The sequence below is a fragment of the Ochlerotatus camptorhynchus genome, unplaced genomic scaffold (genome assembly GCF_037179485.1).
Source record: "Ochlerotatus camptorhynchus isolate MF236.1 unplaced genomic scaffold, CSIRO-AGI_Acam_v1.1 ptg000176l, whole genome shotgun sequence".
Classification (NCBI taxonomy): domain Eukaryota; kingdom Metazoa; phylum Arthropoda; class Insecta; order Diptera; family Culicidae; genus Ochlerotatus; species Ochlerotatus camptorhynchus.
This window is the reverse complement of record NW_027040666.1, coordinates 3,589,209-3,615,000: the sequence shown is the minus strand read 5'-3', so window position 1 is coordinate 3,615,000 and position 25,792 is coordinate 3,589,209. Positions and strand designations below refer to the sequence as shown.

Here is a 25,792-nt window from a genome sequence, read left to right as displayed (position 1 = left end):
AAGTGGTTACGAGAATAAAGAAGTCACAGCGAATCACCTTAAATGAGACGAAATACAGTGTCGACAGTGGCCTCTCTTTGAGACCAGATGTTTCGTTTTTTACCTGTTAGCGTTACCTATTTTGGTTATACATGGAAGCTTTATGAAGATCTTTGAGTGTGTTGGTTCCGTTATAATTGCTTATCTGTTGACAGATACGCGTATTTCGTCTACTACTTTCAGACTTCTGCAAGTAGTAGATGAAATACGCGTATCTGTCAAACGATCAGCAATAATAACGGAATTTAAAGGAAATAAACCAACACACTCAAAGCTCTTCATAAAGGGATTCCGTTAAGAGGTTCGACAAATTTAAAAGAATGGTAGCTTTGTTATACGATGGAAGAATCATGAGACGTTAGCCTGTACCATAAATATTTTTATTCTGTCTAAGGGTGCTAATATGCATTGAATATATTTGTATAATTTACATCTATTTGTTTTTCTGTCTCTGTTCACATATTTACAATCAGTTCCACTTAGCATGGACAAGCGCACGCAAAAAAAAATCCATCGTAATTTGACAAGAACAAAAATTTTAATTCAAACTGTATTAACCGTCATACAAATCTTCTACCAAAATGTAATTCTGTTGCGCTCTTACTATCTAACGAATGTCTAATTATAAGTGCCGCTCGTCCATACAATTTATTTCTCTCGTAACATGTGAAAAGGGTATCTTCGTCGATGAACTTCCTCCTGTGTCATTATCTCAGCTATGAAAGCATTTCCTGTGTAATTTGTATTACAAGTACAATCTACAAAAAAGTAACATCTGTCAACCTGGGCTAGAAATCCGTTACCGTGGTAAATAATAGAAAAACTCGATGGAGAGAATCAATCAGCGAAGGTAAGACCTTTTCATTATTCACATTTGGATAGCGCACATTTGAATACTTCGTCCTTTCGACACTTTGCTGTTTTCCACTAAAAAGATCAGTTGAACAAATATTGTATGGAACAATCGAACAAAACTTATTAAAATAATCAGTTTTAGTAGAAAATACGGTTGCGGAGGCGAACCAGCCTAAGGCTGAAAGCCTCCTAAATAAAGCTAAATTAATTAATTAGAAAATACGGAACTTAGTAGAAAACTGCAGCAAGTCCAGATAGAACGAAGTACCGCTGAAATAAACAACTTCCACATTTTATGTTTATTCTTTGTTAGGGCAAGAAATCTGAATCAAGCAATCTTTCATTAAACGAATAGAAATAAACATGTATTATTTTAACCATAGTCTTATTATTAACTTTGATAGTTCTAGATTAATTTATAAATCCTATCTCCATTTGCCGATAAAAAAAAACGATTAACTTAATCCGCTTTCTACCGCGACCTGAGCGGTGGATTTGCAATTCATGCATGCATTATTGCGACATGGACAATGGACATAGGACATATTCAAAAACTAATCGTGAATTCCTGACAGCCATGTGTAAAGATTGATAAATAATTGCTTCAGTTTACAAGCCCCCAAACAAAATACTCCCTATTTGTGGATGATGTTAATTTTTGGGTAATTTTCATTTCTTCGCCAACGCAAATCCTATCCCGAGAATGCCACCAAGAACAAGCGCAGCTCCCCCGGCCATTGCGACTCCCTTCAATCCTTCGATGTCCATCTTCTTCTTGATGTACTCTTCCAGGCTGATGACCTGCTGATTGTTAGGTTCGATTTCCAGGAAGGCTTGCACGTATTTCATAGCAGTGGAGTATTCCTTGAGCCGAGTGTAGGCAAGTGCCAAGTAGTAGATGTAATCGCGCTTACCTTCCGAATTCTTTTTGCATAGATCTTCCAGCAGTGTTATGCCCTAGAATGAACAAATGTAGATTAAGATTCGCTGCACACCATATCTAGAAAGCATATTATTTAGAAACCCATAAACTCTATCGATGACAAAGAATATCACTGACCGGGACCTAGTGGCAACAATTAAAAATTAAAACCAAAAATTATGCCCAGGTAACCTAAAATCAGCATTAATTCAGTACTGCAAGCCATAAAAAGTCTTCAATCTAGTGACATATTGTCCATATTTCCATAGATACTAATAAATTCTGCTGGTAGGGTAGTGAACTAGTACGGCATAAGAGCACATTTCCGTCATATCGAACAGAAACATAAAATATATCAATGATTTTTACGTGCACGAATCAAAGCCCCCCAGACTGGCGCGTTTTTAAGGCGGCGGCAGCAGCGAATAATTCGTGGCGGAAAATTCGCCGCGTTTTAAATGCATAGCGGCTTACGGAAGTGCTCAAACCAACGCGGCTAGTTTGCAGCGTTTCTTTTACGTTCGCTTTCGATTCGCTGTCTGCAGCGTTTTTTCCGCCGAAGAAGCGCGGTTTTTATTCTTGTGTGCTGGTGTTGTTGTAGGTACCTAAAATGATTTTCAGGTGATAAAAAATGGCAGAAACGGAAACCTTAGGGAAGCTCCATAAATTAAGTCACGCAAATTTGGCCCATTTTCAACCCCCCTCTCCCCTTTGTCAATTTTTTTGTATGGACCTTATTTTTTTGTATGGCTCGTCACAGTTTCCAAAACCCCCCTAAAAGTGTGACATAATTAATCGACCATACCTTAATATAATTGGTTCGAAACTATTTTTGTCAAAGATGTCTGAACTTGTAAATTTAATTTACTGCTCCCTGAAATTTGGCCAAGATCTCAGACTATCATTGGAATTTCTACAATATTCCCATCTACAAAACTCCCCGAATCGCCCCGAAATTCTCCAAATTCTAGCAGAGCTTCTATGTAGTTGCAAGAACTTCTACAAAATTCTTGCTCTGCTTGGAATTCGCTCAACATGTACAAAGATCGGTAAACTGCAACGAAGCAAGGAGAAATCTAGGGTATTTGTGAGGATAGTTGACCACCCACGATTTGTACAATTGGGTTCTTTAATTTTGAAAAATATATCGGTTTTTATATATCATCTGAAAGAGCTTCGTTTTCTGAGCACAGCGATATTTTTTTCGAAACCACACACTTTCATCCCGATTTTTAAATCAATATTTAAAGCAAAATAATAACATCACTGTTTGACACTAAACTGACAAACTGACAGCTCGCTCCCATACAAAGTGACACCGAGGGGCGCTAATAAGTTGATTTTTGCAAATGTAATCATTCTTATTTAAAATAGTTCCAGTGTACCAAAATTGATGAAATTTTGGGTTTGGGTTCCATTTCTAATGCAGATTACGAATATGCATTTACCTCAATACCCTCAAAGAATCCAATTGCATATGCTATGCTAAATCTAAGGAATATGTCAGTAGACCTACATTTATTTATAAGGAGAATTAAGAAACTGTAAGTTGAATTATAAGGGAAGGAGAAAATCCAAAGCGATTTCAGAAATTATCGCAAATACCCAAGACTTCAGTATGATCATATTCCTGGAAATATTCAACAGCTCAACACGCAGAAGGTATGAAGTTCTTCACATTTCCCTGAAGTTCTTCGAAATTCCGTGATATTCTATGAACTTCCTTGAACTTTCACAAATTCCTCGGAAGTGATGTTTTCAATCTTCAACTTGAATTTCTTTGATGATCTACGAACTTTCCTGAAGTTTTGTAAGCTTCCCTAATGTTTTGCACATCTCTCTTATGATCTATTAACATTTCTGAAATTCTGTGAACCTCTTTGAAATTCTGCAAAGTTTTTTATATCTACGAATTTTTCTGAAGTTCTGCAAATTTATCTGAAGATACACAAACTTTCTTTGAAGTTTTGCAAATTTCTCTGAAGTTATGCGAACTTCCCTGATGTTCTGTCTATGAAATTTCCTGAAAATCTGCAAATATATCTGATGATATGCATTCCAGGGGAAGTTAAGTTTTGTAATTTTTTCTAAAGATTGACAAACAAAACTGTAAACAAATATCACTAAAATGCCAAAAGACTTCAACGTATTTTCCTCTGCTTGTAAAGAAACTAGCAAAAGCGCCTCTTCTTCATCCGACGACGAATCCATTGCTCACGATCTCCCTGTAAGGTACATTAATCATGAAATGGCTAAACCCATAAGAAGGAGCTATTTAAGTGCACAAACTTCTCCGAAAACACTATATGGCTTAAATGGACCGTTTTTGCATAAACTAAAAAACGCACGTTTTGGCACTTTTAGACCACTGTGCGCTGCACAGAGGAGTAACTGGAACAAAAACCTGGCCAAAATTATACTCACTGGTTTTGAGCAATTTTCTGCTAACACATATTAAAATATTTAATAATAATAGGTTTTTAGACTTCTGTTAACTTTGAATTTTAAAATCCATCTACTTAGCAGTGCATATCTGGCCTTTCATCATCCATACGAATAAAAAAAGTAATGGGTTTTGAGAGTAGGATTTTTTTTATTCTTCTGCTTAATATAAGGATTATTTAACAAAAAAGAGTAAAGAAATTATTGAAGAATCATTGCCCTGCATTAAAAAAAATAATAAAAAATAACGAAAGTTTTAAAAACATAACTTGCGATTTCTTACGTTCGATTAGTTAGAATCTTTGTATTCAATATTGAGTCGTTTGCGGTTACCGTGCACAGAATCTGCTTTATTTTCATTTGTTATCGCCAACTATGACGCTCTGCTAGTTTAGCTTGAACAAACTTACACAGAGAAAAAAAATTACCCTAAATTTAAGTTATTTTTTCTTAATTTTGAGTAATTTTGAGTTTTGCATCCCACTCTCACTTTTTGTTGTTGTCAAAAACGGAACGAGAGATTCGACTTTCTCATGACTATCGTTTGATAAGCTACTAGTGAGTATATGAGATATTCTCAAATTTGAGTCAATTGAACTTAATTTTGGGTAGAAAATACATACGAGTAAGTAATTATTTTTGCCGTAGCCAAATGCAAACTACTATAAGCGGTTTACTGAAAATTAGCTTATTGAACGGAACATGGGAGATGAGTGAAAAGAACTTAATTTTGGGTAATTTTTCGGTTCCGTGTATGTGTATCTAAAATCGAATGAGTAAATGTGTGTGTGTGTGTGTGTGTGTGTGTGTGTGTGTGTGTGTGTGTGTGTGTGTGTGTGTGTGTGTGTGTGTGTGTGTGTGTGTGTGTGTGTGTGAGAGAGTAATACAACTAAATGGCACTCGTTAATTTTCAAAATTTACAGTAATCTACCTGAAAAGTGAAATACTTTATGGGGTAAACGGTCTGTGATAAACATTGAATTACAAGGCAAAGCAACCTTACTCTTGCTACACACACAAATTATAAAAATAAACTAATGACACATGGTTTTTCTAGCGTTACATTCCTTAATGCTAGTACATCAATTGAGGTACTAGATTTAAAAAGCAACATTAGTAAAATTATGCTGGCCATGGGTATCGAACCGGGAGTAGTTTACTGAAGTGTAATTTTAATCTAGTACCACAATTGATGTAATAGATTAAAGAAGGACAGAAGTAGTACTCGGTAAGATTGTCATAGGTATCTGCAGAAAACCGTTGTGTTACGGAAGTTTTCTGGAAGTATGACTTATAAAGGGATAAAATTTTGCCACGAAATGATGCAAAACATGCCATTTTCAAATGGCTCGCAATCGCCAATCCGGAAGACTCCGGACGAGATTCCAATGCCAATGTGTTCATAATAACGTGAACTTTCATTCGTCCATAAATTATATGATCTGATCGCGCAAGATTCTACAACTTTTTCAAGTCTGAAACAGCACAAAAAAACATAAAAAAATACATTTTTTTCATATTGTTGAAAAATAAGACATTATTTAAATTTAAAGGTTTTTATGTAAGAAAAGAGCCCAAAATACCCATTTTATTATAACACTTGTCTCTTGATCAAATTGTTTATATCTGGTAGGCGTAATTATTACATGGTTACTTTTTGGAAAACAAGAAGCTTCGAATTTCTTCAGTTTTTGAACACGTCTCAAAATTTGTAAACAAAATGTAACGTTTTTATTCCATTGCCACTTTATGCTGCATATATTGAAATATATAAAAAAATATAGAAGCATGAAAAATCAAGAAAATCTTATTTTCTTATTTTGGCCAGGTTTTTGTTCTAGTTACTCCTCTGTGCGCTGCCGCGGTGTAAAAATCGCGCTAGTTTGGGGGGACCTTCAATCATACATTTCAAGCTGAATTAGGTCCTAAGTAGCATTGATCGATTCTCTTCGTCGACTTTCTCTTTCGTAAATAACTTGAGCACCGACTTTGTTTACCCCCCTGACGATAATAAGTTAAGGTATTGCCGAAGCCGACATTTCCCCTACGCAAACAAACTTTAGTAGAGTCATGGGGACTCGAGCACTTCTGGCACAGCGTTTTTGGCGGGAATGAACTGAGAAATAGCATAACTAATTTTACATTTGCAAAAATTTTCAAGCAATTTTGCATTGGCTTGCAATATAAAAACGATTGACTCCGCAGTACCCAGCCATTATCCAAGGTTTTTGTTAAAATATGTAGTGGCATAATAAATGCAGAACAGAAAAGTACATTTTCTCACTGCACACTGGACAATCTCATACAATAACTACACGCTGAAAGCAAAACAGTGTATTTTGCTACGCCTATTTTTAATTGATTTCAATGGCAGAAATTTTCATGAAAAAATAACAAGCTATACAATAAATTCCGTGTATGCTATTTGCCTTTCTCTCCCAGATTTTACCTTTTTTTTTTTTCTTGACCAATGCTACCGACGCCAGGGAGGCAGCTCCCACACCTGGACCCTACCTATCGATCCATCAACTCACGGCTTTACTTCCCTTCCAAAGGCGTGATCAGAGATTTTATACCTTTCAAAATTCCGGCGGCGCCGACTGGGATTGAACCCAAGCCTTTTGGGGTGAGAGGCAATCACGCTTACCATTCCACCACCGGCACCGCTGTACAGGTTGTACCTTCATTCTACAAGCATATATTATGTGATGTGATACAGGTTTATTGATATGAAATGTCGTACTTATTATTTCCTAGTTTTTATATTATTCACGATATTTTCTGTACAAAACATGTAACTTTTAGTGCACATTTTACAATCGATTCTAATTGAAAACTCATTTCTGACAATCCATCATGAGACTGTTATGCTTTTATTCACGTAATATATACTATAGTGTGATTAATAGGAGTATTAACATATGAATTTTTCCTTTTATGATGTTTGAAGATTATCAAAATGATCAAATCAAAAACATTTGACGCCGTGTTGAATCCGTGATGCGTAGGCAAAATTTGGTTCTCTGTATCCCCCTGATTCTTACTGTCGAATTGCATTCGATGAAATCAGTGTCAACATTTCAAAGGGGCGTAATTGAATTTGTAAACAATGGCTTTAGCCGTCGATTTCTCGTGAATAATAGCTTACTCATCAAGATTAATGACACCAGCAGGTAGAGGAATGTTTCATTTACCAGCTAGTATTGTTAATTTGGAGGGATGGGCTTTTATTTGCGAGAAATCGATAGCTAAAGCCACTCTTCTTAATAAAAAATAAAAAATAAAATTCTACAAATAAATGATGTTGAGTTGTCAAAGACTCGCGCTTATTCCTGCTACACTACACCAGTGCTACACCGCAAAAACGAAAACGACATAAAACGCGAAGTGCACTCAATTTGTCAACTTTCCTTTCCAAATATAAACAATTAACAACGCCATTGACGTCAACATTGATTCCGGCATCACTGCCAGCCAGATTGATGCCCTCTGTCCTCCAATGACGTTTATATAGGGTCTGGGCCAAATTTTTTTTTTTTTTTTTTAATTCTTTATTTAAGAGATTTTTAGCCTTAGGCTAGTTCATCTCTAAGGTCTGGGCCAAAGGGCTTATTGGTGTTAGTGAAATGTGCAAATGTTTAGTGGTGTTCGTATTTTATTGCAATGTTTATCTTTTAACACGAAACAGCTGTTAGCAATGACGTATTTCTATCTGTTCTCAGTATGTTGGCAGTGACGTATTTCTATCTGTTCGGAGATGTTCAGCAATGTTTACAACATTTTTGCTTCTAACACCAGCAAGCTGCCTGTTGGCCCAGACCTTATATAAATTTCATTGTCTGTCCTCTTTATTCCACGATTGCTACTGCCAAATCGACCAATCAGAAACTGGCTTGGATTTGAAAGCAAATTGGCCTGAAATCGCTACCCGATTGCCAAACAACCTGGTCTGGTCTATACAAGGTGTATGGAGGTCTAGCCCTCACGTATGGGTTGGTAAAGGGAAAAAGGTAAACATTGCGGGAGAGGATGACCACGACGTCATAGCACTCGAAAGCAAATTTGTGAAATATGAAGTACAGCAAATTCTAGATATGTTTGCATGATGATTGCGCTTGCTTGTATGCTCTTGTAAAGTATCCGGAAAATATCAGCAGGCGTTTTGTATTTTTATAGTTGTTGAAAAAAATAAATCGGAAGTGAATGTTTTCAACAATAAACTACATTTATCTACATGGAAAGTTTTAATTAATTGAGGACACAGTTTTAATAACAAATTACTAGCCATTGGCCAAACATTTGTTTGGAACTTCATTTTGAACTTTTGTGCACGAAACAAAACAAAACAAAACTGCACAACGAAGAGCTCATTGATGACTTGAACATTGTTCAAGGATGCCAGTAAGAACATTTATTTTTCATAGGTTCAAAAAAAAAACTTGTTCTGCCTCCGCTAATCTATGGAATCTATAGTATCTATCAAAAGAAAATTTTCATTATGCCGAAAGTGACATTCGCACCGATCCGAGAAAAATATAGTTTTGATTGGATGACCGAAAATTTATTCCTATTTCCAATTAAACACATATAATCTCACATCGATAGCAATTTTTAACATATTAAGCAGGGTTTTAATCATAGAAAGCAGATCGCAAGTTTTCATGCTATAAACTACTGGTTTTTTAGTCAAACGTTATTATACGTCGTTTGGTGGCCCCATAAGTCAAGGTGTATTCAGAATATTCGAGAGAATTATCAAATAACGTTTCCTTACGTGCAGCCCATTCATCATTTTAGGCTCACCGAAAGCAACAAACAGTTCGATTTATTCACTTTAATAATGAGAAAGTGAGACGACGAATGTAAGTATAGAAGTAAACATATAAAACATCATTCCTTCTCCCTAAATAATTATTCCAACACCCCAGCCACTGGAAGTGCAACGCATCAAAATCATTACTAAACGCTGCAGTCCATTGCAAGAACAACTGTTATTGCATTTGTTGTATGAAACAAATGCAGAGGATTCAATAAATCGAACCTTACATTGGATGTAAGAGAAATTTGTTTTCCGTGTATGCTTATTATTGGGAAAATTTGAAAAGTTCTACCACTGCTATTGGAAAATCATATGGGCAATTAACCCTACAGCCGTGTTAAGTTTACTTCCAGTTTCCCTGTTCAACTTACGCTCTTCATGTCGTTGGCATAGTTACTCCGCACTAGACACCATGCATATTCGAACTGAGTCGTGTGTGTTAGGCTCTTGCTCTGCAGCTCTCGGTTGTACTTCTTCTCGAATTTCTGAAAAATGAAGCAGTGGCATAAATAAATCGTCCTGTTGGCTTCCAGTTATCGGTCCAGTGTTCAATATTATTATCTTAAACAGAATGATTCATTAAACTACCATTGTCAGTTTCTTGTTCTTCTTTCCACGGATGATGAAATCATAGGTTCACAAAAAAAAAATCGTTACGTGTAAACTTACCTCGAGCTCGGATTGTGGAACCGTCTCGTTTAAAATTTCCTCCATCTCCATACTCATGACCAGACCAATAAAATACCAAATTACTTTACGATAAAAACAATTTGAATGATATGCACCGATTGAAATAATGAACTTATCCTGTTGACTGACTGAATAATACGACGTGAAGTGAAGTAGGATTTTGTTACTGCTTTGTTTTGACGTATGACGTATCGGCGTTGACGGCACCGTCGAAAAATTTGCTCTCAGCAGCAAATATAGACAGTTTCTTATGGGAATTTTCGATGGAGTGAAAGGATAGTACAAAGTCCACGCTGTTTTACGCACAGCCTGACGTTTGCTTACGGATTTTCTCATAGGAGTAAAGAGCTGCAGAGTAGCTGTCAACGCCAATACGAAAAAGTGGGAAAGGTATACGGATATTCTGACACACATACTTGTGTGCGTGTGCAATGAAGGTCTGAAAGCAAGGAAAGCAATCGTCGCGGCGACGTCTGCACTGAGAATATAATATTTTATAATATAATAAATATTATTTCCCTAATAAAAATTGTATGGTTAATTTGCTTAACGACGTGTTCTGGGTATCATCCAAACAATTTGTGGAATAGTTCAATGATTTGGGTTATCGTTCGTTTATGGTTATTTTTTATTAGGGTTGCTACCGGTACCGCACGGGCAAGAATCATATGAATTTTGGCGGTAGCTCACATCAATGTGATGAATATAGTGGGTGAGGATGACTGCAACAGACTACTCTTTTTTCTAGCATTCCGCACTGCGATGCAGTTGAGAAAGAGTAAGCTGTTTTGTTCTGTCATACTTCCGGCAGTTTATCATACCGCTGTCAGTTTGCTCAAAAGTGTCAGATTGCCCAAAAATGTCAAAATCATGTGAGTAAAGGCCCAAGCGCAATGACAGCCGAAGCGGAACGGCAGCGGCAGCGGAAAAGCTCGATCTGAGAAAGCCTATAGGCATTAAAGAACCCTAATAAACGTGTACCATATACTGACGATATCTTAGATGGTGCGACTATACCACATAAAATTGGGATGATATCCCGAATTGGCGGTTAGGCGCATCTTATGGTTATTGTTTATGCGGGAACGCATTAAAGGTATAGGTGACCGCTTATATCATTCCTTTTGACACATGAGCTTCATTAGTTGACTTATACATTTTAGGAATAATCAGCAATAGAAATTTGCCAAAAGGTAGGGGAAACCCTAATAAAAAATTACCATAGGCGAACGATAACCCAAATGGTTGAACTATTCCACAAATGGTTTGGATGATACTCCGAACACGTCGTTAAGCAAATTAACCATAACATTTTTATTAGGGAATGGCTCTAATGTTGGTCTATAGATCTAAGATTGGGCCCATCGCTAAAAATCTGCTATTTATCAATTTTATCTAGATGAACGCGTCATTGGGACGGTACTAATGGATATTTTTGGTCGCTATTGAAAATTTAGTCTTTTGCTGAATTTATGTATGGGCCCAAACTAGGGGCATTTAGGCCGACATTACATCCGTTTCCCCTATAAGGAAATTTCTACACGCAGAAAAAAGTATCGTCGAAACAAAAATATTTGAGGTAAATTTAAACGTAAATTCAGTTTGTTCTGGCCACAAACATAAATTAGGTTGATTTCAAACGTATTTCTTGTTTGAAGCCATGTGAAATCAATGTTTAAAATAAAAATAATGTAACGTTTATTTCAAAAATATTCGTGTTGAAAATAAACGTATATATTTTTGTTTGGTTTGACAGCTACACGCAGAAAAAACACTGAGGCGTAAACCAAAAAAATATTTTGTTATTATTCAATGCAAAATTTCTATTTGTTTCAGTTCATAAACAAGTTTCAAATTAATACAGAAGCCCATTTAAATCAAACCAATAAAATTGTTTAAACCTGTTTTTGATAGTTGTGTGTGTAGTGCACGTTTCAAACTGTCAGTCGACATCGTTGTTAGTCAAAAAGGTTCTCCGTATGGAAAGTCTGCCTTCGATCGTTAATCTTAACAAGTAAGTTTTAGCTTTTTATGTCTAAGTATAAAGTTTCTCAACTAGCAATCAACCTTAACTAACATTTGAAATTTCAGTGTTGACGTGTGATAGGGCACAATTTGCATGAGGATTTGGTTCGGTTGAACCAACGAGAAGGTGAAGATGGAGATTCCAACTTGGATAGAAGCTGAATAAATTCAGCAGCGTGGGAATCATTTAGAAATGAATAATGACAAGTTGTCAGAAGTGCATCTTCAAGAGGGTGCATACATTTGGGCGTGGCTGAGCATATCGGAAACTTCGATGTTGTGACCCGGAGAACCAGGTGGGTTTAGATGTGGAAACTGAATGGTTCAAAACGAGCCTTTTTTTAGAATATTCTACCATTATAGGAACTCCTCCTCTGCCATTCAGTATGCTGCACCGTCTAAGGCTCCATCTAAATGCGTCAACACCAGCAACTGCAGCAGAATCTCCACTAGCAGCAAAACAATGTTCAAAATTACCACAAACAATAACGTAAGAATCTACACCATGGTGCATTGAAAGGCACACAAGGAAAACAATTTTTTCCACCGATTCACGCACCAAATGCTTCAATGCAATGAGCTGATTGACTGATTAATAATTTAATAAAAAAACAGTGGATTAGTTAGAAAATTGATTGAAATTATAATTGAGAAAATATTGGTTTATTTTTTAATAATGACAGCTAATCTGACCTGGGAGTTTTAATAAATTTGATTTTGAAATAATAGAAATAACGTTTCAATACAACTAAGAAACGATAATTACTTTAAATAATGCTTCAACTCAATTTAAGCAAACATTTTTTTCAAATCAATAAAAATCGATGTTCAATTCAATAAAGTTAGTAGTATTATTCCAACTCAATTTTGTTGTTGAATTAATCCATCAATTTTATTGATCCATGTTCTATTCAAAACTTTGTTTAAAATGAAACATAATTTGTTTGGTTGAACCATGTTTTTTTCTGCGTGTATGCGAACAATAATAAATATGTTTATTTTAAACATGCTTCTCATGTTTAAAATAAACATACATATTTTGGAATTATTTTAGTAGTTGAGTGCAGGGTAAAGCAAAATAAAACGGTTTGCAAAGAAATGAAAAAAAGAACTTATGGGGCAGGGCATCTAAATTCCTGCTCTTTTTTCGGGTGCGATTAAAGGTGACCTGTGGGTATTGGGGTCCTGGTCCGGGATGCGAGGACCCGTCGGGGTGGGTTTCCGGGGGTTTCAGTTCAGTGGAACCGGTGCAAATTTGTGTTATTAGCGTCGTTTTGCCGTTTCTGCCTCGGTTTCTGCCACTCGTCCTCATACCGGTTTCTTCCCATGTTCGGTATCGGAGGAGGATCCGGATTGGATTCGGAATGGATGGCCGTTTTCTGTTGAGGTTGAGCAAAGCTGGGGCAACTTTTTCCGAATGTAACAAGAAGGAAATAAAAAGGCATGACACGCTAAAAACCGTTTACCCAAATCCTATATTGTTGAAATAAACATGGTTTTGAATTTAATTCAAACATAAATATTTTAGCTTTAAACATGCTTTCAATTTACTTTGAATAATTCATATGTTTAGAGTATAAACATTTATATTTTTGTTTTAAATGAACAAAATTCGTATCCGTAGAGGAAATTCTCAACTATTGTACACCAGTACCGGTACCGGTAAAGCTGTAAACCGGAAGTACCCACTAGCGACAATCGATTTTACTCTCGTTCTGTACTTTGAACATAGTTCCGGAAGTAGTGCGCGGAATAGCACAACATTATGAGATTACAGCACCAACAAACCAACATTACACTTAATTCTCACTTATGCCCGAAAATCGTAAACGCCGATTTAAATTTGCAGTGATCCGAACTGTCAAAACCATAGGATTTTTTAACTAGATAAAAATGATTTGTCCAGAATAGATCAGACATGAACTAATTCATAACTTTTGCATGCGGGTTCATCGCTTAGCTAAATACTTCCCGTGAACACGGAACCAGATGTCAGTAGTGTGCTTTGGCCAGATTTTTTTTTTGTTTTTGCTATGGTCATTCACGCAGAAAAATTTACCGTTGAAACAAACATATTTGAGGTAAATTTAAATGTAAACTCAGTTTGTTCTGGCCACAAAAATAAACTAAGTTGATTTCAAACGTATTCCATGTTTGAATCCATTGTTAATAATATTTAAAACAAAAATAATGCCTATAAAGTTTGATTACATTCTTGTTTCAGCCGAGGGGCGATCAACTTCATAAATCAGCTGAATTGTATATAGACACTTCGGAAATTACACAAAAAAAAAAATACCTAAATGCGTACACGCTTAAACTAAAATACCATAATAAAAATTCTAAAAAATACCTTGAAAATACTTTGTATACGAAAAATACATTTCATAATGAATTTAATATACCTTAATACAAAAATACACAAAACATAAACATACATAAATACGGAAAAATACAAAATACATCATGAGTAAAGGTATCCTTTGAAAAGCACAAACCTGTCAACTAAACCGGTCGAACTATTTTTTTTCGATTGAGATTGCCTTAAAAATCCATATTTTTTGGGCCTTATCTGAGCAATGTTTCCAAAACTAAACATAATTACTAATGTTTTGCAAGAATATAATATATTATATCAGGCATAACATTTGATAACGGCACAAAAGCATTTGTAAACAAACTTTCTAAGGCCCTTTACACGCGAACCAAAGTACGCCCACGCAAATCAATACCACTTTCGGAAAGGTGATAGTTGCCCCTATCCGATGATGTTGTTCGTTTGCGTGGGCGTGCTTTGATTCGCGTGTAAAGGGCCTTAGAAAGTTTGTTTATAAATGCTTTGTGCCGTTATCAAATGTTATGCCTGATATAATATCAGTGCTAATATTTGAAAACGGCGCAAAAGCCATTTGTAAACAAATGGTTTGTGGGCCCTTTACTCGCTACCCGAAGAACGCCCACGCAAACCAACAGCATCGTCAGGAAGGGGAAAATTTCCCCTACCCGATGTTGCTGTTGTGTCGCGTGGGTGTACTTCAAGTAGTGAGTAAAGGGCCCACAAACCATTTGTTTACAAATGGCTTTTGTGCCGTTTTCAAATGTTAGCACTGATATATTATATTGTATCTAAAGCATGCAAAGCATGGAGCATGGGGGTTTTAAGTGAAAACAGGTTTATTTTCATTTTTGGAGTAAATAATATAAAATTTCAAAACTTAGAGTACATACAACTTATGTTAAGTGGCGCCGGTGGTGAAGTTGTAACCGTGATTGCCAATCACCCCAGCAGGCCTGGGTTCAATCCCAGGAGGCGCTACCGGGATGTTCTGAGGCATAACACCTCAGATCACGCCTTCCTTCGGAAGTAAAGCCGTTGGTCCCGGTTCATGAGTTGATGAGTCGATAGGTAGGGTCCAGGTGTGGGAGCTGCCTCCCTGACGTTGGTAGCATTGGTGCTCAGCACGGAAAACAAGATCGACGGAAAACAAATCAAGGAAAAATAAAAACTTATGTTGAACGGTTGATGAAAACGTAAGAACTAAGTCAATGCGGTGAAATAAACTGATTTACTAAAAAAGTATGCATTTTTTCCAATGAAACTGATGTCATCAAAACAATTATTTATCGGGTTGCCATTTGAGTGAGAAACGCAACAGAAGTTAATACACTTAAGGTAATCTGCCAAATGAATCAGGTTCAAGTTACATTTTTAACAATCTTACATACACGGACCAACCTTACCTCGAGCATTGTACTTTGTGTATAACCAAACATATCATATCCCGTTATCCTCGCATCACTTCTTTGTATGCGGTTTATACAGCTTTCGATCTATGAAAAAACGTGTTATTAAAACCATTTAAACAAACTATTGACAATATGAAAAATCTCACTAATTCCCAGTAAACACTACTTTTTGTTTGGAATGCCAAGCTGATTTCATTGATATTACGTTGAATATTACGACGTTTTCTGTAGATTTGTTCCACCGAGTCGAAATTGATTACAAGACAGACTATTTTCGATGACAAACTAAGTGTTAAAACTGTAATGCAACATAAAGTGTAGATATTTAAAGGTCTTCATGTGTGTGCATACTTACATAAAGAACGAAATAGGTCACCATCAATTATCATAAAAATAATCCAATAAGAATCGGTTAAAATATGAGCATGTTCTCTAATTTTTATAATGAACAAGGAAAACCCAAGTATATAGTTGAAGGACTGTATTATATGATTGATTCGTTCACAAACATTAGTAACACTCAACAGTTGATGAATCAAGTGAATCTCATTCAACGGACTATTCAACAGAGACAGAGCATTGCTTTGTGATAGAATGAACCACGAATAGTCCTCCACCAGCTTTAAATAGTGGGTGATTAACTTTGTGTAAAAGATAATAACAAACTGTCGAAGATGCGTTAGTGCGAATATAATGAGAAAAACTAAGGTGAAGTATGTGCTTCGAATTTCAGGACAGATGACAAGAGCATAGAAAACGTCCCAAAACACGAGGTATGCAAAAAATGATGACACAATTTTCCAGTAGGACAGTAAAACTTCTCTACCATTGTGTGTGCATGCAGTCACAAAGCTTGAAGCATAATTCTCTACAATCTGAAAATCTTTCCATAACCTTACAGAGTCGTGTCTTAAAGAGAAGGATTCTGCTAGAAAACAAAAGTAAATCACGAAATTAACCACAAACTTGGTGAAATCAATGGCGTATCCTAGACCATTGGCAGTGAACAGAATACTATTTTGGAAATAATATATAAAAGACATGAGCAGAAATCCACTGGCAACATTAACAAGGAAGCAGATTAACCAAAACTGAGTAATTCGATCAGACTTTACTAGAGAGCAATGGTATCCGAACAGTTGAAAGAATTTCAAAACACTCCAATAGATGCCAACTACGATAGCCATTTTTGCGATAGCACCCTTCTGATTGCACTTGCAGTGAATGACAACGAATGACAACGAATGGCTTGAACTAATAAGTAATGTAGTTGATGAGAAATGAGTCAGGCCTGAATATTTAATGAATGAAGAAGTGAACAAATTTTACATATTACTTCGTTATTTATTTGTAAAGTCGTTATCGTTGGTGTGTTTAGCGTTAATATAAAAAATCTGTATAAAACAAATTTGCTCTAGTAGAGCTTTGTGGTATCTACCACAAGTTCGTTCAGTATATTTCAGTGCAGTCAAATAATGTATAGCTAGACAATAATATATTTTTGCTTGTTTAATATTGTTAATTTGTAAAAAGGATTTGACATAACATTTTATTTAAATATTTTATTCAAAAATGTGTGTTTTTTTTTTTAATTTGGATGCAACCATTTGTCAATAACATATTTTCGATACAGTTCTTCTGCTCATTAATGGTAGATCACGTTTTCGTGGTGAATTACTGATATAAGCTCTATCACCGAACCCTAGTTCTAACAAGTTAAAATTAGGGAAACATGTTTTTTTTAGTAATAAAAAGAACTCATCTTAGACCTTGTTTTTGATTAACTATTTATTTGTTCCAAATTCAAATTAAATTACATTCCATTTTAATCTAGGTGCATTATCTATTACAGTGACATATCAGCCTTAATTGTTATGACATATAAGTGTATTTACATTGTTCCTGATTTGGCGATTTAGTGTTTTAAACAGGTTTTCTACCTGCATGCCAGAATAATAATTGTCATTTTAAAGCCAAAACTAATACTAAATCTTATCAAAATATAAGCGAATTAATTGTTGCAATTGAGGATTGCATCGATGTTTGGCTAAAATTTAAAAATTATTTTGTTGGACATTTGTTTCAAAGTCTCAACATTCTATTTTTTTTTTGTTTTCCTTGATTTGTTTTCCGTTGTTCTTGTTTTCCGTGCTGAGCACCAATGCTACCAACGCCTGGCGTTTGAGTTTTTTTTTTAATTTTTATCTGCTGTCAAATGGGTTTAATTTCAGAACATTATTTTCAAAAGTTTTGTTCCTCAGGGCAGAGAATCACTGTTTAATTTGTTTTTGCAAATAACGTTCATGGCAGGATCACGTGTTCTTTGATATTGCCACGGATATTTACCAGACGGATCAAGAGCTGAAGATCGTCGTCTATTAAAATTTAATCGAATTCAACCTCGCATTTTGGTACTGAGGCAACTCTTGCTTCAACTATAGAAATAGTCAGAGGTTCAAGAGTATCATTAACATCAAGTTTGCACAGGAATATTTGTATCGAAGTTATATTACATAAATGTTCGAAAATGCTCCCTATGGTAAATGAAAGTAGAGCTGTTGGGATTGAAATTATTTCTTGGGATATTTCAAAACTTACTGGAAGGTGATCAGAACCTAGATCAGAACCGAAATCCAGCATGGGTAACCAATTGATTAAAAAATTGACATGAATCAACTAACACAAAATCAATATTTTAAGGATTTCTTGCTGAAGAAAAAAGCTGTTTGTGACCTGTTTGTACCTATGGGTACGAACGTAGAAATCACTCCTCGTTGATCGTTAAGCAGTAAGTTCAGTTACTAAAGTTTTCATAAACACAGGAGGAGCTTTATCAGAGACAGGATGTTTAGATGCATCTACATATTTTAAACCCTTTACGATATCTTGAACGTAAATCTTAAAATATCAATATGTACTATCAATGATTTAACCGTGTTCATATCAATAATACGTTTGTTTCGATGCGTTAGCTCATAAGTTACAAATCAAAACCTATACGAGCGCGTTGTGTGAATATGTACACTAATTGTTCTGAACACGCTATTTTGAAGAAAAGTGGCTTAGCTCATGAAATGAGTAAAATATATTTTACTCGTTAATGAGAATTCTGCGAATTCATTTCATATGATCCTATCTGCTTTGATCGACTTTCTCTTTTTATAACCACTGCTATGCACACAAATTTTGCGCTAATTCTACCACATAGTTTGATGAAGGATGTTTTTATCTAGCGTCCAAAACGTCAAATACAACAGGGAAAGGTTTTGCAGCTGAGTTATCGACGAAAGAGAAAGTCGATGAAGAGAATCGATCAATGCAGAAAGGACCTTTTGAAATGTTTATATAGAAATCATTCACGAAGCACAAACGGATAGAAATCTCCTTATACCTTTTGGCAAATTTTCAATATAGAATGTATGAATGAATTTATTGTCACGGTTATTGTCAATAAAAGCAATCGTGTAGGGTCCACTTTCGATAGTGTTTTACCCAACTAACAATTTTCGCAATGTAAACGCTTTACTCATTTCATTTATACAGCCTCAAGCTGTATTCAAATTTTATCCGATTATTCAAGCTCTATACAAGCAAATCTGGCGAACTTAGTCAGCTACTTATGGCTGTTGGGACGGTTGGGACAAGCTTTTATTGCATGTCCATTAACGCTTGTACACAGCTGTTATCCTGCTGTTAAGTTGTGTGTGGACTTGAACGGCGCTTATTCAACCTTTTCCGGGTTATCCAATAATCACTACACAGTTTTGACCTTAAGCCGGGTTAAATATTATGTGCGCTATTTTTTAAGGAAGGAATTTATTGAGATTATATTTTGCTGTAAATCAAAATAATACAAATTAGTTACTAGCACCATCAAATTATTTACCCTGCACCGGAAATCTGGAATCGAGCTCGAGACGACCGCATTAGCAATCCTTGAAGGCCGGCGCACAATAGATACGTTTTCGGGTTTTTTGACAGATAAGGCATGGACACTAACAACTGTGCTACGCCAACACTTTGAACTGATGTAAAAAAATCAACATGCCCTTCTACAACAAGATCACTGAGTAGAGGCTTTATAATAGTGCATGATTGATTCACTTATCTCGACTAGTTACTTCACCTTTGTAAAGGAGCAGAGTAATAGCTGCAAAACTGCACACGTCTAAAAATAAACCTAGCTGACTGTAAAAATGCGTCCAAAGTAGCGCTAACACAGTTGATTAGCTGAGAACAGGTTGTTTAGTTGTTGAAAAAACACTTTTGATGTTTATGTTATTCAGCAAGAGTGGTTGGTTATGTAGAAGCCATCAAATGAGCAATATATTCACTCTATTAGCTTTGTTTTGCAGCTACAAGTTGAAAGTTGATTAGGATGTGTATAAAAGTGACATTAGCGTTTATTGGCTGTTGTTATTCAGTGAGATTGGTAAATTGAATAATGGTTGTGAAAAAGTAGAGTAAACGCTCTACAAAACAATTTTGCTAGCTTCTGCTTGTAGCTGTATCTGCAGCTTTTTTCAGCTACTTTACAGCACAACGCTGCAAAAGTTGGCTTACAAAGCAGAAAATGTTATTTGGGTATTGCAGCGGCTTGAGGAGAGTATTGAGCATATCCTGGATAGCGTTCAATATCTTAAATTTTACGCCGACACCACTGGACTTAAGTTTGGCGTTCGGAGAAGTGATATTTGGTAGAACGGCATTTAGGGTACTGTACCACAATCTTCCAGGTATCCCTGCTATAGTAATTAGAATCCGGAATGGAGTATTATAATGTTACACAAGAAAGGCGCTTCTCACCGGTAGGTAGATTAGTCTGGGTTTTTAATTTGCATCGCTCATTGTTGAACCCATGGTGGGTATATAAATGGTGATACAGCTTTGTCACTATATAGGCGAGGAGGTCGCTGGGTGGAAAGGTGGCCGGTGGGTTGCGTCGCGTTTCGCGTTTACTCTGGGGCTGCGGTCATGATTAACACTCGTCCACCGGAACTATCATTATTGTAATTATTACTATGTGTTTTAATGAAATGATTTGACCGAATTAGAATTCCTGTGAAAAATGCTATGTATGAGCATGTTGAAACCAAAACCTGTAAAGTGTAAAATAAAATTAATGCTAATTTTTATGTAGGGGAAATGGATGTAATGTCGGCCTAAATGGACATAAATTCAGCAATCGATTAAATTTTCAATATCCATTAGTACCGTCTCAATGACATCTAGATAAAATTGAAAAAAAATAGCAGATTTTTAGTGATGGGCCCAATCTTATATCCATAGGCCAACATTAGAGCCATTTCCCCTATTCATAATCATATTGTTTACTGATGCAATTGGGCTGTAACACATAACAAAGCAATCCAGACCAGTTAGCTCAATTTTCAACATTCTTACTTGGTTCCTAAAATTTGAAATCTGGCAGAAATTTGATGTTTTAGTATTCAACACAAAGAGTGTATTCCAGATATTGCTTACAATTTGGAACTCATGCCTTGTGTATTTCTGATCCCGTAATTCAAAACTTTCAGCTTTATCTCCAAAGAGTTTATTGAACTTTTGTAGCATTTCGCACGATCTGAGAAGCAGTAGTAAGCTGAACATGTTCCCTGAGATAGATATCACTTGCACTGGAATATATTGTTTATTTATAGCTTTTGAGATATATACAAAAATTGAAATACTTACGAGCTAATAAAGTGTGGCTGCAGCGTGAAAATGCTTGTACAAACCAATAGGAATCGGCCAACAAATCAATGTTCCATTGAGCAATAAATAACAGCAAGGATCCACCGAAAATGTTTTGCAATTTTTTCAATAATATATACAGATTGAGATGCAGCTTCAAGGCAATGCACATAAGATGTACGTTTTCATCCACGAGATTCTTAACAACGACTGATTTTAAGTGAAGGTTTAAATATAAATCCAACTCTTTGCAAAAGAGTCCGACCAACTCAATGTACAGGAAAATTTGGTATTGCCGCATGCGAACAAGTAATTTTGTAAAAGTAAATACATAAAGCCAAGCAAACGAAGTATTCAATTTTCCGAAATTCTCTTTCACTGCAAGTATGTAAACAAATACCAAACCTAATGCCAGCGGTACAAACACAATAAGAATCATAAAACATCTTTTTCGTAAATTTTTCACAACTGTTTGCAAAATGCTTTCATGCGTCAATGCACTAGACTGGTCATAAACGATGTAAATTGTTTCCCATATGTCCTTGAATTTCTGTCGATTGCACCACGATTCTATTAAAAAGACAAAGTAAACAATGAAATAACACGATATCTTAGCAATATCGTTCCATGGTCCGAATTGGTTCGATAAAAATGGAATCTTCTGAGCGTAAATGTAACCCATTGCCGAGGCGAAAATAAAAACGCTAATAATCGATCGAAAGACGCAATATTTGAATTCAATGCTATGATCGTATCCTAACCACCCATAAAGGCGTAGAAATGGCACGAATTCGTCTCTTAAATTGAACATCGCAAATGAATTATTGTTAAGTAAAGCATTGCTCTAAATATGCCATAAATGTGAGTGCAAATGAGCAAGATATTAAAATATTAATTGCCTATTTGATTGATTGATTGGACTACGAGGACGACATTAGCAGAATTGGATCAAACTTGGCTTTAATGCTTTGAAACGTGAGATTAACTATGCAAAATAGTGTTTCAAATTATCTATTTTACTCTACTCCACTTAAGCGATTCCACGTCAGATCTTGGTCATTCTGTCAAAATTTTAGTTTATTTGGTTATGATCTCATACTGCTTTGAAATTCTTAAGGTTATATGTTAATTCCTGAGATCAATCATGAAACAAAACTGGGTATGTGTTTCCAGTTAATTCCACTAATATTTTTTGTAACTATGCGTGTATTGCTACTGTTTGTGACTTTTTACGTGGAGGATACGTGCCGCGTTAAAAAAATAAGCAGGTTAAAACCCGTTTATTTCGAAATCCGCGTAAAAAACGCGTAAATTCCGAAATCCATGTAAATTCAAAAATTCACATAAATTTCAACCAATTGAATTTTTTACAAATTTCATTGTATTTGTTTTTGGATGTAAATACCCAAGTTGTCTCACTTATCTACAGCAAGTAAGATATGTTAAACACAAGTTGTTTTCTACCGTTTTCGAAAAGAAGGTATTTAACCCTTCGTCTGTGCTAAAAAAAAAACTTATGTTTTCTGTACATTGGGGTCAATTTCCTTTTTTTGTAATCTCTAATGTTCTGTAAAGTAAATTTCAGTTTTAATTATCAATGTTTATTTTAGGAGGCGGATCTCTCATTGTAAAAATATACCTATGAAGTAGCATATTTTGATGTTTGAGATGTTTATATCACGAGATCCCAACCAAATAGGATGTTGCTTCCTTCTGCAAAGATATTTAGAAGCTCGAGGTCTTCAACACTATGGATATCGTATGACAGACTCACTAGATGGCGCTAAAACGAAAATGATCATACATACCTCTATCTACAGATCCTGCTCCAGTGGTTCCCGTCTTCAGCAAAGTTGTTCAGATAGACAAGACCTGTCTTAAGTAACAAAGATTAGTTTAGGTGCTAGTGCGTCATTCATTTTGAATTGTTTGCCCTAACTTATATCTTGACTATATAGAAGGTTCGCCATGTGACACATCGGAAGCCTCAAAGTAAGGCGATGGCTTACAGCCATACTGCGCCAGTAGGCAACCCAATCGATCACTCAAGCAGAATACCGTAGCTACAACCCGTGCTCGAAAGCTGTATGACAACCTGCTGACCAAGTCCGGTGAGTGAATACTTATGGATTATGAAACCTATGTTAAGGCCGACTTCGTTCAACTTCCAGGACCGAAGGCTCGAGGAGGTGTTTCTGGCTGATTAAAATTTGTTTTTGATGATGTGGCAGGGAATTTGCAGCAGCGGCCAGAAGACAAAGGTTTTCCTTACTGAGAAAATGATTAAAGGGTGATACGGTCAAAATTTGGTCAATATCAACTTGACGTATTTCTTTCAATTTTGCATTTAAAAAACCTGAACACCCCTCATTTTGAAGGTGTGTGTGTGTGTAGAATGTTGCTCCTATTTTGATTTTGGAATTCACTCTTCAGTTGTCAAAATGCCGTCCAAGCAAGAAGAGCAGCGTATCGAAATTTTGCTCGTGCATCGCGAAAATCCGAGCTACTCGCACGCAAAGTTGGCAAAATCGCTAAAAGTTGCCAAATCAACCGTTACAAATGTAATTAAAGTGTTTGGGAAACGTTTGTCGACAGCCAGGAAGTCTGGATCGGGGGGAAATCGAAAACCGGAAGCCGCTGAGACGACAAAGAGAGTTGCCGGTAGTTTCAAGCGAAACCCTAACCTCTCTCTCCGAGATGCCGCAAATAAGCTGGGTGTATCGTCTACAACCGTGCATCGAGCCAAAAAACGAGCCGGACTATCGACTTACAAGAAGGTAGTGACTCCAAATCGCGATGATAAACAAAATACGACGGCCAAAGCGCGATCCCGGAGGCTGTACACGACGATGCTGATGAAGTTTGACTGCGTGGTAATGGATGACGAAACCTACGTCAAAGCCGACTACAAGCAGCTTCCGGGACAGGAGTTTTATACGGCAAAAGGAAGGAGAAAGGTAGCAGATGTTTTCAAGCACATGAAACTGTCAAAGTTCGCAAAGAAATATCTGGTTTGGCAAGCCATCTGTACCTGTGGCTTGAAAAGCAGCATTTTCATAGCTCCCGGGACTGTCAACCAAGAAATTTACGTGAAAGAGTGTTTGAATAAACGTCTGCTGCCTTTCCTGAAGAAACACGGTTGTTCCGTACTGTTTTGGCCGGATTTGGCATCTTGTGGTACGCCGCCAACAACGTGCAGGTGGTTACCAAGGACAAGAACCCTCCCAACACGCCAGAGCTCCGCCCAATTGAGAAATACTGGGCTATTGTCAAGCGGAACCTAAAGAAGACCAAAAAACTGCTAAGGGCGAGCAGCAGTTCAAGGCAAACTGGCTTTCTGCGGCGAAGAAGGTGGACAAGGTGGCTGTATAAAATCTGATGGCAGGGGTCAAGCGTAAGGCCCGGCAATTCGGATTTGGAAAAGCGGAAGCCTAACTGAATATTTTTCCTGAATTTTATACTAATTGAACTTGAAAAAGAAATTTAATTTGATTTTTTAAATAAACGATTTCACCGATTTACACGCGTTTTCCCTTGACCAAATTTTGACCGTATCACCCTTTAACTCGGAACTGTCTACACAAGCGAATTCAAATCCGAAATAGACCCAAATGATGTTGTTCCATTACTAAGTGAGTCATGCTTTAGAAGATTCTGTGACAATAAATGTATTAGGTATAGTAAAAACGTGAGGAAGGGAAAGATTTCATCAAATCCCCCAAATCCTACCTCCCTCAGTATACGTTATAGCTAATCACTTTTCATTGATAAAGTACTTCTATGAGCGCAATAATCCAATCTTCTGTTACAACTTGCCAACGTATTGATTTTCGTCGAAACGCTGATTGGACTTGAAATGAGATAAACATCCGTATTCCCCGAATGGACTTAAAAGAATGCAACCTTTATTAATGTTACATTTGCATCCTTGAATGTACGTTTCGACAGTGAAAGTTAGACCTGCTATATTTGTTCATCGTAGCAAAAAGTTGCTAGCCTCGATGCCAAGCAAGCGCTTTTTTGAACTGATCGGTAAAAATCAGTTTCAGCTGATTGTAGCGTTTGGCTATGATAGAGAAAAAACACGGTACAGTTTATTAGCCTCCCATGTAAAATCGATTCTAGATCAAAGGTATAAAAAAGGCATTAAAAAACAAAAAGAGTATCCGACTGTTTAAATTTTCAGTGCGACTTCCTTCAAATCGAGATTATGCTGAATGTATTCCGACTTTTATTTAGATCATTTACAATGAAAATAATGAATTGCTTCGTTCCGTTTGTTCTTCAACATCTTCCCGGTGCTGACTTCGCTTAGTTTCGCCAAGAACTTCTTCCTTTGTGGCGTTGCTAATGACGAATACAAGAAGAACAACAATATCATCAACAACAACAACAACAATAACAACGCCAACCAAACCAATGAGAATGGGAAAATGATCAACGATATTGAACAAAAAAAAAGGAACGAAAACGTTTAGGTACTACCCTTTTAAAACACCTTTTGTTTTCAGTTTTCATCAGTTGGTAGGACTTCATCATAGAGGTGTAATCAGAAATTT

General features: G+C 36.2%; 1 protein-coding gene across 1 annotated transcript; it reads right to left on the bottom strand.

Moving 5' to 3' along the window:
- Window positions 1-1,545: 1,545 nt before the first annotated feature.
- Fis1 (fission 1 protein) lies at window positions 1,546-9,925 on the bottom strand. The gene is made up of 3 exons (XM_065222559.1): window positions 9,747-9,925; window positions 9,449-9,562; window positions 1,546-1,851 (listed from the first exon to the last, which is right to left on the bottom strand). The coding sequence occupies exons 1-3, from the start codon at window positions 9,801-9,803 to the stop codon at window positions 1,564-1,566; spliced, it is 459 nt and encodes a 152-aa protein (XP_065078631.1). The 5' UTR covers window positions 9,804-9,925; the 3' UTR covers window positions 1,546-1,563.
- Between the last annotated feature and the right edge of the window lie 15,867 nt (window positions 9,926-25,792).

What these genes read in the sequence shown, in the direction of transcription:
- Fis1 (XM_065222559.1), bottom strand. Translation starts at nt 9,803, where the DNA reads ATGAGTATGGAGATGGAGGAAATTTTAAACGAGACGGTTCCACAATCC. An exon ending in TTCCACAATCCGAGCTCGAG is followed by an intron (nt 9,563 to 9,746) that starts GTAAGTTTACAC and finishes TTCATTTTTCAG; the next exon opens with AAATTCGAGAAGAAGTACAA. An exon ending in ATGCCAACGACATGAAGAGC is followed by an intron (nt 1,852 to 9,448) that starts GTAAGTTGAACA and finishes TGTTCATTCTAG; the next exon opens with GGCATAACACTGCTGGAAGA.